This window comes from Pygocentrus nattereri, chromosome 28 (genome assembly GCF_015220715.1).
Source record: "Pygocentrus nattereri isolate fPygNat1 chromosome 28, fPygNat1.pri, whole genome shotgun sequence".
Classification (NCBI taxonomy): Eukaryota; Metazoa; Chordata; class Actinopteri; order Characiformes; family Serrasalmidae; genus Pygocentrus; species Pygocentrus nattereri.
The window spans coordinates 11,417,321-11,435,238 of NC_051238.1; the positions used below are offsets into that span (position 1 = coordinate 11,417,321).

The following is a 17,918-nucleotide window of genomic DNA, read 5'->3' on the forward strand; positions in this document are numbered from 1 at the left end:
ACTGCACTACAACTACTGTAAAGCACAGAGGTGGAAAAGTCAAAGTCTGGGGCTGTTTTTCTTCCAGTGTTGTCACTGAGCTTATATATATTGATGGGTTCATAAAGTGAAAAAAGGCACTTTGGAGCCAAACCTACAGAAGCGTAATAAGGAACTGTTCAAACGATAACCAGCCACCTCTTAAATGAATGTGGAACAGTCTGCTGAAAATGAATTTGATTTGACAGTTTACTATCCCAATGAAATTATTAGATTTTTAAGCATGGCATAGGCATCCGAATACTTTTGGGGCACCTGCACATAATATAACTTCATTTTTCAGTCAATATTAAGTAACTCAATATGCACAGTATTTTCCACGGAGGGGTTACTTGTATATGTAGACTGAATGCACTTACAAGGAATGACTCGGCTTTATTGGCTTTTAACGGATTTGTCGTACATTTTTTTAAAAAGACGGTTCTTCAAGAGTTCTTCAGTAAAAGGTTTAGTTCAGTAAGGTTTAGAGCCATGAGTTCCATATAGAACCATTTCATGCTTAAATGGTTCTTTGCATGGTGAAATTGTTCTTCTGAATGTGTTGCATATGGTTCTATATGGCACCAAAAATGGTTCTTCTGTTACAAGCCTGGCACCATAATCCTTTTTGGAGCCATATCATATACACATTTTTCATCATTCTGAGGAACCATTTCTCCATACAAACAACTACTTGAGCTTTAATGGCTCATGGTTTTGAACAGAACCTATGCCTTTCCTAAAAACCCATGAGAAACCTCTTTTTAAGAGTGTACAGAAACTAAAACTGGTGGAAATAAACCTGAGGCTCTCTTCATATCCAACTGGTTCAACCATGAAGTTCTGAAAAAGGTGCTAAGAAGAACTTCAAAAACAAAATTGTTTCCTAATGGCGAGTATGAGTAAAGGGCTCGGCTAAAGGCAGCTTTGCGGATGAAGACTGTGAGCAGGATGGAGCCTGTTCTCCTCAGCACTTTTATCAGCTCCAAACACACACAGGAATTCCGGTTTGGGAATGACCGTCCCGAGTCCCTGCTTCCACAGGAAGATGGAATAAAAAGAACCTCTTCACCGACAAAGGCGTTTCATTTCTCTTCAGTCGCTCAAAGGAACGCAAAGCCACCGGGCCCATTCAACATGTTTGACGGAATCCACGTTTCGGTTTTACGAGCTTCGAAGAGCAACGGCTGTGGGGGTGAAGATGCTAGCAGGTAGAGTAACATATCTGAGGCTTCAAATTTAAACTGTTTTGTCGTTTGGAAACATTTGGACAGATATAAAGGCGCTCGGTCTCATTTTGTCTTGCGAAGTGCTGATGAACTGCTGCCAGATTATACCTTTTACTAGTGTAGCACTTCGTTTTTTCAAATTATCGCTCTGATCTGTGTTTGAAATTATCCGGAGAGAGCTCACTCTCAACGGCGTTATTTTTTACACACCCGTATTCCGGATAACACCCCCCCCTCCTCTTCCTGTGTTGGGATTGGTCGATTCGGCGGACTGCTTGTGAGACGGAAGTAATAGCCAATCCTAACGCGAGTGGCGGGATACTTCTAGCCAATCACAGTACGGGAAGACGGAGCGTGTTGGAATACGGGTGGGGAAAAAATAATGGTGCAAATTCTGTGACGTCAATTAAACTAGAATCGACGCGGACAGCAAGAACATTTAATTAACGCAAGAGAGGAAGGATAGTTCCCGTAAAAGAGGCTGAAGTTGGAGATCGACAAAACGTTTGCCAGCAGCTTGATGGAGGTTAACCGGACAAAGAGTAAACTTCATGGCTAAATATTCAACTTTTGTAAAATAGCGCCATCGCTTGGCAACTTTATGTTTCCAGTAAGATCACCGCCCTTTTAAATGTGACTGGATATTTTTCTACTTTAAATATGTGCTCGCAGTATTTTGTGTTTTTCTGAATTTGTATCTTTAAAAACACCACTTATTAAACTGCGTCTCAATACAAGCCTCATATACAAAGACCATATTAACCTTTATTATTAATATTATTGGAATGAGTGAGAACAGTATGGGACATGTATGTACTTGTATATTGTTCATATCTGTTGTTTACGCTTTGTGTTTTATTCATTCTCTCACAGACACAGATGATGTGAATCTCGGACTCTAATGAGGTAATACTGTGTAAGGCACTTTGCTGCTGTTGTGTGCGCTTTGTATTTGCTTTCATCAAATTTGCCAAATTTGAGGGTCGCAGTTTAATTTAACCAAGTTTGTTTATTTTCTGGTTACAGGAGTCTCTGCTTGATTTTACATTAATGCCAGCTGAGGTCTGACCGATGGCAGAAGAGGAGAACTGGCCTGCTTCACAGCTCATTATTACTTTTGGTACGCGCTAGGCCTGCCTCAAACTCGTACCGTGAGTAATAATGCACTGTGGCAGGCGATAAGCTACCAGCACCAAGACTACAACCACAGATTTGGAGTAAAGTAAAAAACATGGAGAGAAACAACCACCAAAGTATTTTATACGTGATTAGGCTGTAATGCATTGCTTTAAATGAACGGATGTATGTAAATTGACCGATTTCTGCTGAAATCCTGCTGAAATCTGGAACGCACAGACTCTGTAGGTTTGAATTCTGCTTCAGTTCCCGGTGAGTGCCAGCCGTAAGGTGGAGTAGTAATGTTTTTCAGAAAGCTATAGTATAACTGTGTGAGCCTGGAGACGTTTAATCATGGGTTTAGAGATTATTTGATTAGAACAAAATGTGAATAAATGGTAAATAATAAACAGACAGGGTTTTTTTGGGTTTTTTGGGTTTCCAGGGTTTTTTTGGTTGTGTTGGACAGTTGTTTTTAAGCGGTAGGTTTGTTTGCCTTAACTTAATGATAGCTGCCATTTAAAATGTTGAAAAAACCTGTTTAATATTGTTTATTGCATATGTTACTTTATGTAAATAAATGTTTTCAGTAAGATATGTGTATTTGTATTTGACTGGTCTTTTATTTTGCTTGAGCTTGATCATGTTAGATAAAACTGAGTTAAAGGTCAGAACTTCCTGTAATATGTATTAAGTTTTTATATATAGATATATAATTCATAGGCTCTGCAAATCCAAATTCAGCTTGGGTAAATAATGCAGATTTCAAATTGTAAAACCCCTGCTAATTCTCATCAGGCAGTAGATTATACTTTTAACAGAAGTAGTTCTATTTGTCAACTTTTGATCTGATTGATTGATTCCTGAAAGAGAAGCTTTGCTTTTCCCTGTAACAGCAGAGACCCGCACCGAGGTGAGTACTTAAATAAAATAAAGAATAGTAAAAAAACAAAGAAGCAAAAAAACTGAAAAGTTTGGTCTAAAAACTTTAGAAATACTGAAAAATACCTCATAGAACTACAGGGGAACATCTAGCATCTGTCAGCACTGAAGTTTGTGTCCTTTGTGGTTTAAGTTTGAAAATGAGAACTGTGAGCATCAGCAAAGCAAAATGTGAAAGATTACAATAAAACTGGATTATTTTTCTCACACATACTAGAGGCAGAGTAAAAGTATTACCATTAGAGAAGCACAGGTCCAGCAAAGACGCACTTAAATACATAGAAATGTGTAGTTTCTATCCTCCTCTTTCTGCAGGACAGTGAGGTTTAGAGAGTTAAAAGGACAGATTACGTCAGGGCATTGGGAATCAGTGTCCAGGGGACTCTGACTGTAGTATTAGCAGCAGTAGCAGTAGTAGTATTAACAGCAGCAGCAGTAGCAGTAGTAATATATAAGCAGCAGTAGTAATAGTATTAGCAGTAGTAAGTGATACTTTTTTGACCCCACAACCAGGGAAATCCCACCTCCGCATTTAACCCATCCATGAAGTGTGTACACACACACACACACACACACACCCCCAGAGCGGTGGGCAGCCCTATCCACAGCACCCAGGGAGCAGTTGGGGGTTAGGTGTCTTGCTCAAGGAAACCTCAGTCATGGACTGTCAGCCCTGGGGATCAAACCGGCAACCTTCTAGTCACAGGGCCAGATCCCTAACCTCCAGCCCACGACTGCCCATCGTGGCGGCAGTAGTATATTAGCAGTAGTGGCAGTAGTAATATATAAGCAGCAGTAGTAGTATTAGCAGTAGTGGCAGTAGCAGTAGTAGTATTAACAGCAGCAGTAGAGGCAGCAGTAGTGGTAGTAGCAGTAGTAGTATTAGCAGTAGTGGCAGTAGCAGTAGTAGGTTGGGATAGTGTAGTGGTTAACACTTCTGCCTTCTATGCTGTAGACTGGGGTTCAATCCCCACCTGGGTAACCACCCTACACTATGCCAATAAGAGTCCTTGGGCAAGACTCCTAACACTGCCTTGGCCTACCCATGTAAAAATAATCAAATTGTAAGTCGCTCTGGATAAGAGCATCAGCCAAATGCTGTAAATGTAGTATATTAACAGTAGCCAAGTATCCATGTTTGATTTATTACGTGTTCCTGTCATATGTCTATGGTATATATATATATATATATATATGTGGTTACTCTTGAACTTTCCTGCCCAGACGCCCTGGCTTAAAAGGCAGTGACGTCACCTAGTTACTCTGTTGGTAGCAACCAGTACAGGCAGTAGCTCCTCGCTGAAAGTCAATACACCTGTAACGCGTCCTCGCTAAATTAGTTTAGTCCTCTCTTTAGAGCTTAAATTAACGTCGAACATGGACGCTGAGTCTATAGAAGAGAAGGTGAAAACCGACCTTCATTCGCTTGATAATAACTCCTCCGCCTTGAGGACCAGCGATGTGTACAGGGTGAATAAAAATCTCCCAAACCGTTTCAACCATCCTGACAGCTTCAGATACAGGTGAGCCTGAGTCCGCTAACCTAGCTAACGTTTGCTACCGTTAAGATGATGTGCTTAAAGCTAGGTCGTTTAGATAATGTTAACTAATCTAGACTAATGTAATATAACGCTAGTGGATTGAGGTGCGACAGCAGGGAATTAACGTTAGATAATAGGGGACAATTTATTCTGCTTATAACTGGCTAGCATGAAATTAAATTAAAATAATGTCACATTTTTGTGATTCATGCACGTCCGTTATTATAACACACTATGGGCTAGTTTTGCGCACACAAATGAAGCCTATTATTGGACTGCAATCCCAGTAGGGTTTACCATTAAAAATCTGCTTTAGTCTAGTTTTATGTTTAATTTGGGTCTGGGAAACTGGACCTACATGACCAAAGATATTCAGACTTCATTTCTAATTTGTAAACTGAGAAAAAGAGTAAGGGCTGTTCATGCCAGTTAAAGTGGAACTTGACCGATTTTTCACATTTTCCGTGAAATTGTTCAGATGACGGACTCAGAGTGGTTTGATGTGAAATGCTCAGTTCTAGATTTAGACACGATGCTAACTCGCTTCTCTCTATAGAGTGAAATTTTGGGTTTTGTAGACTGCGAGAGACTTTTGAGTGTATAATTCATCAGATAAAAAAAAAAAAAAACAAGCCAAAAGCTAAAGTTAGCAAGTTAGCCTGGTTGTAGGTCCCTTGCCTCAGTTTGGCTGAAAGGAGCCATTTTTATTGAATAAAGATTTCACCCTTTTTTCAACAGCTGAGGTAACAGTAACGCGACCATTAGCTTGGTTTATTAGCCTGTAGATCAGCGGCTGGGCTAGCAGTCAGGATTGGTTCACACCACAGAGATTCTCAACGGCTATATGATGTATTTTGTGAAATGCATGCTGGTTGTTGTAGTGAGAGAACATTGATATATCAGTTCTGTATAATGCTGGGCTACAGAATACTGCATGACACAATAACTAACACATTAAACTTTAGTATTAGGTTGAAGTGCCACTTTAAGGCTTAATGTATAACGCTAAACTATGTTTGTCCCGTGTACCAGTACCCAAGCATGTGGAGGAGCGTTGTTGAAATAGGGATAGTACACGTGAATTGCAGGCCATACCAAGACCAGATCATTGACCAAACTGATTTACAAATGAAAAACTCTGTTACCTCACTGAGGGTGGGAGCTGTCTTCATGATGCACCTTTCACACTGCAGTAAGAAGACAGTCCATCCACTGTACCAAACAAGCAACCAGGTTTATGGAAGTAAGAAGCCTACCGTTCATGAAATGCCAGTAAGTCTCACTCAGCATACAGTAAAGTCTTAATAATTAACATGCAGGTAAGGGTCAACTTTTTTCATTGAAGATAACCTTCCATGGAAGTCACAGGAAGTTTTCCGAGCACATTCTGAAGAGCGGGATGTACAGAGATAACGGCTTCAACACATCGCTGGAAAAGAGCCGAATCTCAGGGCCAAGCACCATCGCAGTGCTCCACGACAGGATCATCTTCCACCAGTCATACCACATTGAGGGAAATGAGCAGCCTGAGGCTAATGTGGCCTAAATGTGGTATTGCTAATGTCATGATGTAAATAAAAATGTAATAAACACATTTAATACAATGTCACCTTGTAGTCGTCATACACAGGATATGCCCTCAGTAGACACTTTATTAGGTACAACTCAGGGATGTGGGATATGAGGGTTGTTGAGGGGGCTGCAGCATTTCTAGCATTTCCATTTTAGCATTTCCACTGTTTAGCTAAATAATAAAGAGAAAAGAAATGAACTGAGCTTAGTAAAGACCTTTGTGTGCTTGTTTCAGGCTGGAGTTCATATTTTGATTTTGCTTTATTTAAAGCTGTATGCAAAAGTTTGGTTCCTACAGAGAACCAACTTGTACACATTTTAATGCACAGTTGATGTTTATTAGCTGAGTTCAACATATTGTTCAACATATAAAATGTGGCTTGTACAAAGGTTAAGTCTTATTTTTTCCAAAGCTCTACAAATAAATAGAAATTATACATTACAATTTACAGACTATATCATATTCTTTTCAGTGATGTATTTAAGTCTCTGTGCACTGTTTATCTCTGGAATCTCTGGTGACCGGTCAACTCATTCACACAAAGTTCAAACAGAATGAGAGAATCAGCTGTTTGATGTGTCAGTTATACGGATATATTGTCTCTTTTCCCTTTTTAGTAAATTACGCATATCTATTTAATCCACATTCCATTTTGTTTGCATGACATCACCGTGTACGTCATGCATATCATTGCTGCCCAAAAAAACAACAAAAAAAAAACAACAACAAAGAAACGCCAAGTATATCCAAAATGGAATCTGGAAAAAGGCAAACGTTCTTTACTTTTAATGTAGGTCAATGTAAGGGTAGTAATATTTGACTCCTCGCTGAAAGGTGAAAACTCATTCAGGTCCAATCATTTTGAAATTTTGATCCGTATAAAAGGCAGTTGCTTTGCTCTGATGCTGCAGAAAAATAAAAATGTAATTAAATAAAGATAAAAAAATAAATTTCGATATGTGGATTCTTTTTGAACAGTGAATATGCTGCTTAACACTCCAGCACCCCCGATTCAAAACATATTCCCACATCACTGATACTAGTTTTTTTTTTTAGAGTTCTTTATAGAATATAGCATGAATCAAACAAGGTGGAACTATACTTAATATTTCAGGAAAAATCCTTTTAAATACATACCAAGATGTTTAATATCCAAAGGACAAAACTTTGAATCCTGGTCTTTTTGTACTTTTGTAATGTTTAACAGGCAGGGCATGCATGACACTGTCATCTTTCTTTAATAGGCTAGAGATGATAGATTGATTTAGGCCAGACTGTGGCTGAAGGGATGCACATGGTCAGAAACGGTATGTAGGCAATGTGGTAATGTTGCAGCATTACCAAATAATCATAATCATAAGCATAATCAAATGTCTTTTAACTAGTATTAAAAGCTTAGTATGTAATGTAGAGTGTCCAGCTTCCAAAGGCAGGATGGATTCATTGATTCAAGCTGTTTTTGGCAATTTCTCATATGTTCATCAGACCCTTAAGATTCATGAGAAGATTCATGTTTTGGTGAAAATGTGCCCACAGTAGCCTCATCTTTCTGTTCTTAGCTGGAGGAATTGTAATCCACCATAGTCTTCGGCTGCTCTAGCCCCTTCACTTTAATGTTTGACCCATTATATCTTCATAGGGCTGTTATTTTAGTATTAGTGACCACTGTTTTTGCTTGGATGATTTGGGCCGTTCTCCTCTGACCTCAGCCACAACAACTGCCTTGCACTGGAAGTTTGTTTATTTTTGTTTATTGCAACATTCTTTAGAGTCCCAGGAGAACATCTGTTTCTCAGCTGGAAACACGTTTGGCAAAAAGCCCACCATGTTCAAAGTTACTTAGATTGCATCTCGCCTATTGTAAGTTTGGCTTAACAGTACCTAAACCTGTTAACCATGCCTGCCTGCCCTGTTAGGAGGAGCAGGTGGACCTAGTGAAGTGTCCACTGAATATGTACAGTACTGTGCAGACTCCTTTTCATTTATTTAATGTCCAGTCAAAATGGCTATTAAGTACAAATTCACTTTTCAACACTAAGGCTATCAGACTGTGTCCTCCCAATAAAAGGTTTACAAAGGGGTTTTAAAGAGACACTAACATTCACACAAGCAACTACACAAACACACCTAAACTGCCATGCACAGCTTAAAGGAGACATTTCTTAGATTAGGTTTAAAAATACACCTACATAAGGAAGGGGAAAAGAAAAGAAGTGAAACCAAAACTAGAGTTTAAAAAATGATTATGACAATATAATTCATATCATAATATAATTAACATGATAAAATATGACTCCTAACAGCCACCTGGTAGACCACCAACACTGTCCCCATCATATAAACAGCACTTAAAGCTTTCATCTTTGAGAGAGAGGGGAAAATCAAGCTCCACTCTGGCTTTAGATCTGAAACACTGTGAGTTCAACACTGTGGGTCTGAAAGGTTGTGTAGATGTTAAGAAGACATTGCTGAGAAAAGAAAATAAGCAAAAAAAGAGATCTCTAGAATTTAGCCTTCAACTCTTAAAAACTGTGCCACAAAGGGTTCTTTCAGTGACGCCATAGAGGAACCAGGTTTGAAAAGGCATTTGTGAGTGTAAATAAACCTTCTAAAGGCTTAAACAATCTTCACGTAATGTAAAGGTTCCTTACCATTTTTTAAGGGTTCTTCCTAGAACATTTACATTATATGGAGGTTCTCACCTAAAACGTAAAAAAGGTTCTTTACTCTCATATGTTATTAAAAAATGGTTCTATGATTTACGGATGTAGATGTGCAGTTTTATTTTGAAGGATAAATGACTTACATATTAGACAAGCTGCCTGTCAGAGGGGGTGGGGGGGTTAATTGGGGTTATGTTTGTTTTATCTGTCTGTTGTTATATTATATAATAATAATGGAAGAAACTGTCCGAACACATTTTCTCTGTACTGCATTTGCCTTCCAATAAAAAAAAAAAAACAAAAACAAATAAATAAATAAATAAATAAATAAAAATAAAAATAAAAAATGGTTCTATAAGAAACCAAAAGTGATTCTTCTACAGCTCTGAACAAAAATCCTTTCTGGCATGTTTATTATTTCTAATCATTATCTTTCTCTTTTTTCCCCTCATGTCCTGAGCTGCTGTCTGGAGGTGTCCATCCAGGGTCCCTGTGCTTTTTCACAGGCGTGCCCCGCTCTTCAGCAAAGTATAAAACCATTCTAACCTCTTTTTCTTCCCTCCCACTCTGTTCTCTCTCTCTGTCTCTCTCGCATGCGTCGAGATGTTCGGTTGGCCTGTCTGGAGGTGCCGATTCGTGTTTGCAGCACTCTGGAATCGGCCCTGTCCCGCTCAACAGAGATTAACACAACCCTTCTAACCTATCTTTCTTCCCTCCCACTCCGTTCTCTCTCTCTATCTCTCTCACATGTGTCGAGATGCCCCGTTGGCCTGTCTGGAGGTGCCCCATTCGTGGTTCCAGCGTTCCAGCCATCTTTTTGCACTCTCTTTGTACTGTTGTTCTTGTTTCTGTTCTGTTTCTTCTGTGCGGGTCGACCCACGGGGGTTGGGTTCCTCGGACTGAGCCTTGGTCCCTTCTAAGGTTTCTTCCTCTTAAAGGGAGTTTTTCCTTACCACTGTAGTCACCACAAAATTGGCTTCACTGTGGTGATGCTCATAAGAGGCGTGGACCTGTTTTTCTGTAAAGCTGCTTTGTGACAACCTTGTTGTAAAAAGCGCTATATAAATAAACTTGAATTGAATTATTTTAAAGAGTGTCCAGAACACGATTGGTTTGATTGGGAAGAAACTCTGCAGGAAGTGATAACAGCGGTCCACTTCAAAGTCAAGACTCTTAGCATCACAGAACGTATTTGATTTATTTGGAATCATGAGAAATAGAAAATGCAACCAACCTCTAAGACTGAACTTTAAAGGTGTGGTCAAATATCCCTGCAGATTTCTTTGAAAAGCTAAAAGCAAGAATCCTGAAAAGAATGGAAGCTGTGATAAAGGCAAAGAGTGAAAAATGTACATTATATTGAGTTGTTGAGGTTTAGTATTTAACAGGAATTTTCAATTTTCCTGTTTTCTGAGGATCTATGAAGAAAAGTACATGGTGAGTCCACTGTATCTTTTCAGCTATCAGAAATTCTCATTTAGCTCATGATTTCATATGAAGCTTTTGGTTGAAGTCACTGGTGTGACCTACAACCCCAATTCCAATGAAGTTGGGACATTGTGTAAAACATAAATAAAAACAGAATATGATGATTTGCAAATTCTTTTCAAACTACATTCAATTGACTATGAAGCCACGCTGTTGTAACACGTGCAGAATGTGGCTTGGCATTGTCTTGATAATTACAGAATGATGTTGGTTTTTAATGCAGTGCCTCCTGAGGGATCGAAGGTCACGGGCATTCAATGTTGGTTTTCTGCCTTGCTGCTTACTTGCAGAGATTTCTCCAGATTCTCTGAATCTTTTGATGATATTATGGACTGTAGATGATGAAATCCCCCTAAATACCTTGCAATTCTGTGTTGAGAAACATTGTTCTTAAACTGTTGGACTATTTGCTCACGCAGTTGTTCACAAAGTGGTGAACCTCGACCCGTCCTCGCTTGTGAACGACAGAGCCTTTCAGGGATGCTCCCTTTATACCCAATCATGACGCTCACCTGTTTCTAATTAACCTGTTCACCTGTGGAATGTTCCAAACAGGTGTTTTTTTTTTTTAACATTCCTCAACTTTCCCAGTCTTCTGTTGCCCCTGTCCCAACTTCTTTGGAATGTGTTGCAGGCATCAAATTCAAAATGAGTGAATATTTGCAAAAAACAATAAAGTTTATCTGTTTGAACATTAAATATATTGTCTTTGTAGTGTATTCAATTGAATATAAGTTGAAAAGGATTTGCAAATCATCGTATTCTGTTTTTATTTATGTTTTACACAACGTCCCAACTTCATTGGAATTGGGGTTGTACTTTATTCCTGGGTCATTATGAAAAAATAGAATACACATGGATTAAATTACATATTTTGGTGGATATTCCATGACGGACAACATGTGGTTTGATGCTGTGTAGCAGCCATTTTGTAAAACGCATTTTTCAACAGTCACTGGTGTTACCTTATGCGTAACAGCAGGGAGGACTGGGAACACCAGTGATACCTATGGATAGATAGATTGGCCTTACAAAAAGAATGGTCTTTTTGACTGGAAATGAAATAAATGAAGGGGTGGGGCTCTGACTTTTGAATAGTACTGTATGCCACTTTTCAAATACCTGTGCAGAAATAGATCTTTAATGACTTTATAGCAGAAACACAGCTACATGTTTTGTGAAGAATTTAGATGTGTGACTGGTCTGGCCCCTTTAAAGTGACTGTCTGGAAAAATATATCTGATTTACATACATTTCCCCCAACCCCAAATTTAGACAAAGGGTGAAGACATGCTTGATGTTACAGATCATCAAACCAAAAATGGAGGTTTGTTATGTAGCCAGAATCCGTAGTAGCAGCCACGTTGAAGTGTGAGAAACCACATACACATAATTAAGTCTGTTTGAGATTACATAACAATATAAGGTGGTCAGAGACAAATGTGTGATGAATTAGGCATGTAGTTTGTACTACATACTAATTGGTGGATACAAGCTTTTTACTCGTTAGCTATATAAAATTCTTTTGTAAACTCCTTGCTGTAAGCATGGCGTCAGTGTACAAGTTCAATAAAGTGCACACATTCCAGCAGCTGTATTTCAGTACAGTTCATTTTATTTGGTGTTGCAGAGTGAAACTCGAGAGTAGCGGACTTGAACAGAAACGTCCAGTCGGTCCACTCATTCACTGTAATATCCACACAAACTGGAAGCCGCCAAAACATCATTCATGAGTTATTAAAAGCACTTCTTAACCAATATGTGGGGATACAGCAGACCAACATATACAATGTAGCATATTGGAAATGAAATGAAACGCTGTAAGGAATGATAAAACAAATAAAGCTGCGACAACAGCAATTAGAACACAACCTCGGTCTCACTCGCTCGCTCATTCTCGCTCTCTTTCTCTCACAAGCACACATCTCCAGACTTCAGCCAGGGTGTGGGAAACATCACGCCGCACTGTCTTCATCACTCCTGGCTCTTGCTAACAGTGAAGACGAGGGTGGCAGGTGAACAGTATTACAGTATTAAGGGTTTTGGTGTCGTCTTTTTCCCTGTTTGTCCTTGAAGCTTGTGAGCAGCAGAATATTATTGTCCAGAGGGATGGACTGTCAAGTACACCAAACCTCTGTATTAGTCGGAAAGTAAAAGGCACTTCAAAACATTGTAACAAAATCCAGTGTATTGTATCATAGAATCCTACACTCAAATGATCGGAAATGACGGAATGCACAGGCTGAGAAGTGCTCACTCCAAAGAGTGGCCTTATCAGACTGGTCTCGGAGACATTTCGCTTCATCTTGCTCACGTGAACAAAGAAACTGAAACAGTAACAAAAAAAAAGCTGGTCTGTAGCACACGGCAGGCTTAAGGTTGTCATGGAGCAAAGACTTGTTTTCAGTTGCTCTGCAGAAACTGAAATAGTTGCATAGGCAAGAAAAAAGTGGCTCATTCCTTCCAGACGAAGGAAAAAAATAAGAACTGGCATAAATATATATAAGTATATATATATATATATATAGATATATATTTTAAGAAAGATAAGACAAAAAATTAGATCATATCCTTATGGACAGGGAGTCTTGACTTCTCTGAAGTGAAAAAGAAAAAGAAACAGTGTGAGAAAAGTAAAAGCAGAAAGGCTTCCGTGTCAGCAGCAGTTTGGAGCAGGCCTGAGCCTGGAGGAATGGTGGAGAATGTGGGAGCTGAAGCAGACAGCAGCGCTACAGCTCTGTGTCCTGATATTTGTGTGCATCAGGGTAGTAGCCACGCTTGGTCTGGTCAGCTAGACGCTGCCTGTACTCCTCCTCAGCTCCCTCCTCCTTGTCAGGGCAGGGCGAATAGCTCTCCAAGTATGGCGGTTTGGGGGGAGGAGTCTGTGGCTCCGGCCGTGAGCTGGATCTGAGCACAAAAACAATGAGTATCATTAGCCTGCCGCAGGGGTGCCCAAACGTTATGCTTTGCAGGGCCAAAGTGCAATGTTTGTGGTGGGCTGAGGGCTGAAAAGACAAAAACTGTACAAATGAAAAAGGCAGGTAGATTTTTAAAATAGTCTTTAAGAACATTACACACTTATGTTACCAAAATACTTTACTACTTTTTCAAAATAAGAATAAGTTAAATATAGTATTAAATATGTTGTCTCATTGGGTGAGGGGTCGGGCTAAGACTAATATTTTGGTCAGCTAAATCTAGTGTTCTCACACATAAGCCACACTTTAAGCAGCACTAGCTTACTCTGTACTCAAGAACACATTACCAGTTTGGCCTACTGAGCTTGTGTTCGGAGGGCTTGGTCACTAGCGGGCCCTTAACTAGGATAGATTTACACTTTACTAGGTACACCTATGGTTGAGTGCTTCTTATAAAATAACCAGTTAGCAGCCTTGGGCTGATAAATGATGTTATCATATATGATGATCATTTAAATAAGTACAGACTTAGATGTGCAAATTATTGCTGTTTCAATTGCTTTGCCTTTATTTAATCATTTCTTTTGTACAATAATTCTCTCTATGCTTAATTAAAATGTTTACAACAGAAAAGGTTGCACTTAAATACTGGGTTTACAAACAGAACATCACTAATGCAGTACATACACAATTTAAACGCCACTTGGAAAAATTATAACAGATTTTCAGGTTTGCAATTAAAGAATGCTGTGGTATATGCAATCTACTCACTGACAGACAGTAAAATGAACAAGCTTAGATAGAAAAAGTTGATCTGATGCATCCTCTCTTCTGCCACAGACCCAGTTTAGCATATTAAGCTGGATGAAGTGTCCTGAGAGGCCCTACACATTGGTTTTAACACTGCTAATAATCTGTCTTCTGAACAGATGTCATGTGACGCTGTTAACAACAAATGGTTCTTGCATCAGTGGTACTTCATAACTGAATTTAGATCACCACAATCTTTATGGTTTATCACCATAGTTCTGTACATAATAATCCTTTGTCTAAATTTATATTATTGTCCAAGCTTACCAACATATGGTGGTATAAAGTAGGAGAATTTAACAAACTAGTACGCTAGATTTTTTCTTAGGTCACAACCCAAAAATCTGTAAAGACCAATCAAGGCACTATGAATTCCTGCTGGTGGCATCGCTTCTTAATAAAAATCATACATGGCTACAACTTATTTAGGTGTGAAAATGGGATCCTAATGTGTGGCCACAACTCAGTTAAGGTGTGGGAATGAGATAGTAACATTGTGACCACAATTTAGTCAGGCATGAGAATTAATTAACATAGAGAATTAAGGACAAACCAGCCAAACGAGCCAAGACAATTCAACAAACTCTCTCTGCGAGCCATTGAGTCAGTTCTTATTGAAAAGCTGCACTTTGACGATTTTGTGGGTGAGTTTTATCGAGAAAAACAAGGAAGAAGCAACTGTCCTAAGGCATGCCTGGCTTCTGCATACTGACTAAATGGGGGGGTGGTGGTGCTTGTGATGAGTTGGTGGGCTTCATGCCCAGGGGCCAAGCATTTATTAGTCCATCCCTGCCTGCATCTTGCTTGTTCAGTCAAGGATACTGAACCAGGGTTATGAGTAAAGTGGACAGACATATCAGGAGCCCCAAGCAGGTGTCTTTTTTGGGTCATGGAAACATTTCTTTTCCCAAGGGGAAAAACTGGGATCTTACCCAATAGGCTGTGGTCTGCTGTGGTCCAGTTTCTGGGCTTTTATGGGGACGGCATAGATGTCTGGATGCTTCTGTGCAATCTCCAACTGACAGTACAGCAGAGTGATTAATCATAAGTTTCATAAATCATGTTTCAATTAAACCTTTTAGCACAACTGGATACTGATTTCAAAACAAGAGTTTTTAAAAAACTTTTAGACTAACAAATCTGCTCAAAAGCACTTTCTCATTACCCTGGCATTCTGGGCTTCCTGTAGCTCCAGCATCCTCTGTGCTCTGGCGAAGTGGTCCATCTTCTCGAAGGCTCGCACTTTGCCCAGAAATGATTTCTGGGATGGGTCCTCTGGGCTATTGCCCGGGGGCTCATGGTCCCTGAGGGGCGGGCTGTCTGCCTGGCCTCTGGAGACGCGGGACACGGAGGAGGGCTTGAGGGCTATGGGTGGTGGCATGGGTTTGGAGGGAGAGTCGTGAGTGCGGAGGGGCTCGTGACTGACTGGGTTGCTGGGCAGATTGCTGGTAAGGATGATTGCAGGGTTGCTGGAAGGCTTCATTGCAGGGTTGCTGGTGGGGTTCATGGAATGAGGGTCGTAGACTCGAGATGGGTCGTAGCGCCCGCGCGATGCCTCGCTTTGAGCCAGCAGCTTTACCTGGGAGGAAAGATACTCTGTGCATTAGAGTCAAGAGAGCTCTCAGTGTGTCCAGCTCTGAATGGGGTGGTCATTCTAAAGACCCCATTTTAATCACCACATTATGAATCACGAAACAAGACCATACACATGGCTACGCACCTGTAAAAGTTCTATAAGCCTGTAGTTCAGACTACGATCTATGGACTGCTTCACTAGAAAAGATATGACTTGTTTCACTTTTGATTACTGGCTGGCCAATAATATCTACCCATACTGATGACTCTCACTTTTGCTTGGTGGGATTGAAACTCACAATCCCCAGAAAATAAAACAAACAGTTGTGTCATTAGGGAACCCAGTGTGAGTCACAGTCTGTTTTAATACATGATGCTAATACAGACTGAACTGAATTTGATCATGTGTGTCAGTAAAGCTCGATTCGATTAAAATAATGAGAGTGGAAAATTAAAATTTCAATGTTATAAATGTATGTCAGTCAATATTATCATTATCAGTAATTCTAGCGCCATTAAAACTGATATTGTGATTGACCACAAAACTTTCATACCAATTGGGGTACAAAGAGACCAAAAATGCAGCACAGAAGGTGAGGAAGTTTTACAGAGGTCAGATGAACTGTAGTGTTATTTCTTATTTTAATGTCATGATCACTGTGAAAACTAATTGCAGTGTTAAGCAATAAATGGTTTCCCAGTGATTCAGGCCAGACTTTCTACAGGACTCTCTGTGGATTTAAAGGCTGCTACAGCATTACAGGACAGAAGGGGGCGCTCGAGTACCAGAGTATTCCACTGAGCTTCTCTGGAGGGAGCAGGAAAAAGGCCTGATCAGACTGCTCATCTGAGCGAGTATGAGCGAGGAGGACCAGGACATTAGTCAGTTACACATTTTATAAAACTACTGAATGGTAACAAAAAGTCTATTCAAATACATTCTATTCATCAGATGGGCCTAATCCTGAAAACCAGAAGACGCGCTGGTTTTACAAACTCTTTACTGATGATCAGCTGTATTACCCATAATCTCAGCATTATTCAAAACAGCACACAGCACACCTGGGCTAGACCAGGGGCTCACCTTGGAGGGGTCGGGGAGAAAGGTGGACATTACTGGAGGACTGCCTTCGCTCAGCAGCTCTCTGTTGACCGCACCCACATGAGAATGGAAGCGATTCTCTGGGCTGGACTTCCTGAGGATCTGCGGAGCAGGCAGGGGTCAGAGGGCAACCAGCCAGAACAACATGCAAACACTCAACAAGGGGTTGGTCTCAACAGGACTGTTCATAAGCTGTAATGGTACATCACATCCTATACAGGTGAACACTGCTAAGGAAGCTGTATCTAGGTGGAGACAAAGTTTGAGAATGTATTAGGTCCGCTACCTCTATAAAACATCAGGTTGTCGATCAGAGACTGGATGCTGTTCACTGTCCTTACCAATTCCACACAAATACACTAATAAGAAACATTTTTGGTGGAATATAGATGTGGAAAATACCAGTTTATCCTAGCATTACAACTCAAGTGCTTAGTAAAGTAAAACACTGTAAAACTGTGCTTGTGACAATCCATCTCTGTTTGTTAGCATGGTTTGGGCTTCAGATTTAGCAGTTCCAGACATCACTGGTCAGTTCAGGCCCAAAGTCACCAATAAGACTCAGATTTGGGCTTCGATTTCATGTCTGATATACTACTTGTCACATTCAGGAATGCTGTAATTACAAGTACTGAGCAGTAGGGGGCAGAAGAGACTGCATCAACAAATACCCATCTGGGCTTTGATAAACTGTAAATTAAATAAAGAACGTATGTGTTTCAGTGTTTTGCCTCAAATCACTTTATTATCATAATGCTGCTAATGTCTCAGAGTGAAACACACCTCAGTGTCTCGAGAGAGAGAGAACAAGTGAAACTGATACAGTGTCTGTGAGTGAGTTGGTGGAGTAGATGTATGTGTGTGTGTGTGTGTGTGTGTGTGTGTGTGTGTGTGTGTGGTCTCACATGCTTCTGCATGCATTTGGTGTGTGTTTCCCTGTAGC

The 17,918-nt window shown here is 40.0% G+C and overlaps 2 protein-coding genes and 1 long non-coding RNA gene across 13 annotated transcripts in view; 2 read left to right on the plus strand and 1 right to left on the minus strand.

Moving 5' to 3' along the window:
• The first annotated feature begins 934 nt into the window (after nucleotides 1-934).
• LOC108438368 lies at nucleotides 935-2,953 on the plus strand. The gene is made up of 3 exons (XR_001858686.2): nucleotides 935-1,229; nucleotides 2,121-2,153; nucleotides 2,274-2,953. It is a non-coding gene; the product is annotated as an uncharacterized LOC108438368 (long non-coding RNA).
• A 1,636-nt stretch (nucleotides 2,954-4,589) lies between these two features.
• Nucleotides 4,590-7,186, plus strand: c28h9orf116 (chromosome 28 C9orf116 homolog). Its single transcript, XM_017716136.2, has 3 exons — nucleotides 4,590-4,828; nucleotides 6,040-6,118; nucleotides 6,192-7,186. Exons 1-3 carry the CDS (start codon nucleotides 4,683-4,685, stop codon nucleotides 6,390-6,392), a joined length of 426 nt encoding a protein of 141 aa, XP_017571625.1. The 5' UTR covers nucleotides 4,590-4,682; the 3' UTR covers nucleotides 6,393-7,186.
• Nucleotides 7,187-12,163: 4,977 nt separating this feature from the next.
• LOC108438364 (tight junction protein ZO-2) overlaps nucleotides 12,164-17,918 on the minus strand; it is a 143,009-nt gene continuing 137,254 nt past the window's right edge. For 10 of the 11 annotated variants that reach the window (XM_037535892.1, XM_037535894.1, XM_037535890.1 and 7 more), the window contains 4 exons: nucleotides 16,958-17,077; nucleotides 15,464-15,877; nucleotides 15,231-15,316; nucleotides 12,164-13,477 (listed from right to left, as the gene is read on the minus strand). In XM_037535892.1, the coding sequence (XP_037391789.1) occupies nucleotides 13,300-13,477; nucleotides 15,231-15,316; nucleotides 15,464-15,877; nucleotides 16,958-17,077 (798 nt within the window). In that variant the 3' untranslated portion in view covers nucleotides 12,164-13,299. Of the gene's footprint in view, nucleotides 13,478-15,230; nucleotides 15,317-15,463; nucleotides 15,878-16,957; nucleotides 17,078-17,918 lie in introns of those variants that run through there. The other variant, XR_005129855.1, reaches the window with a different exon arrangement.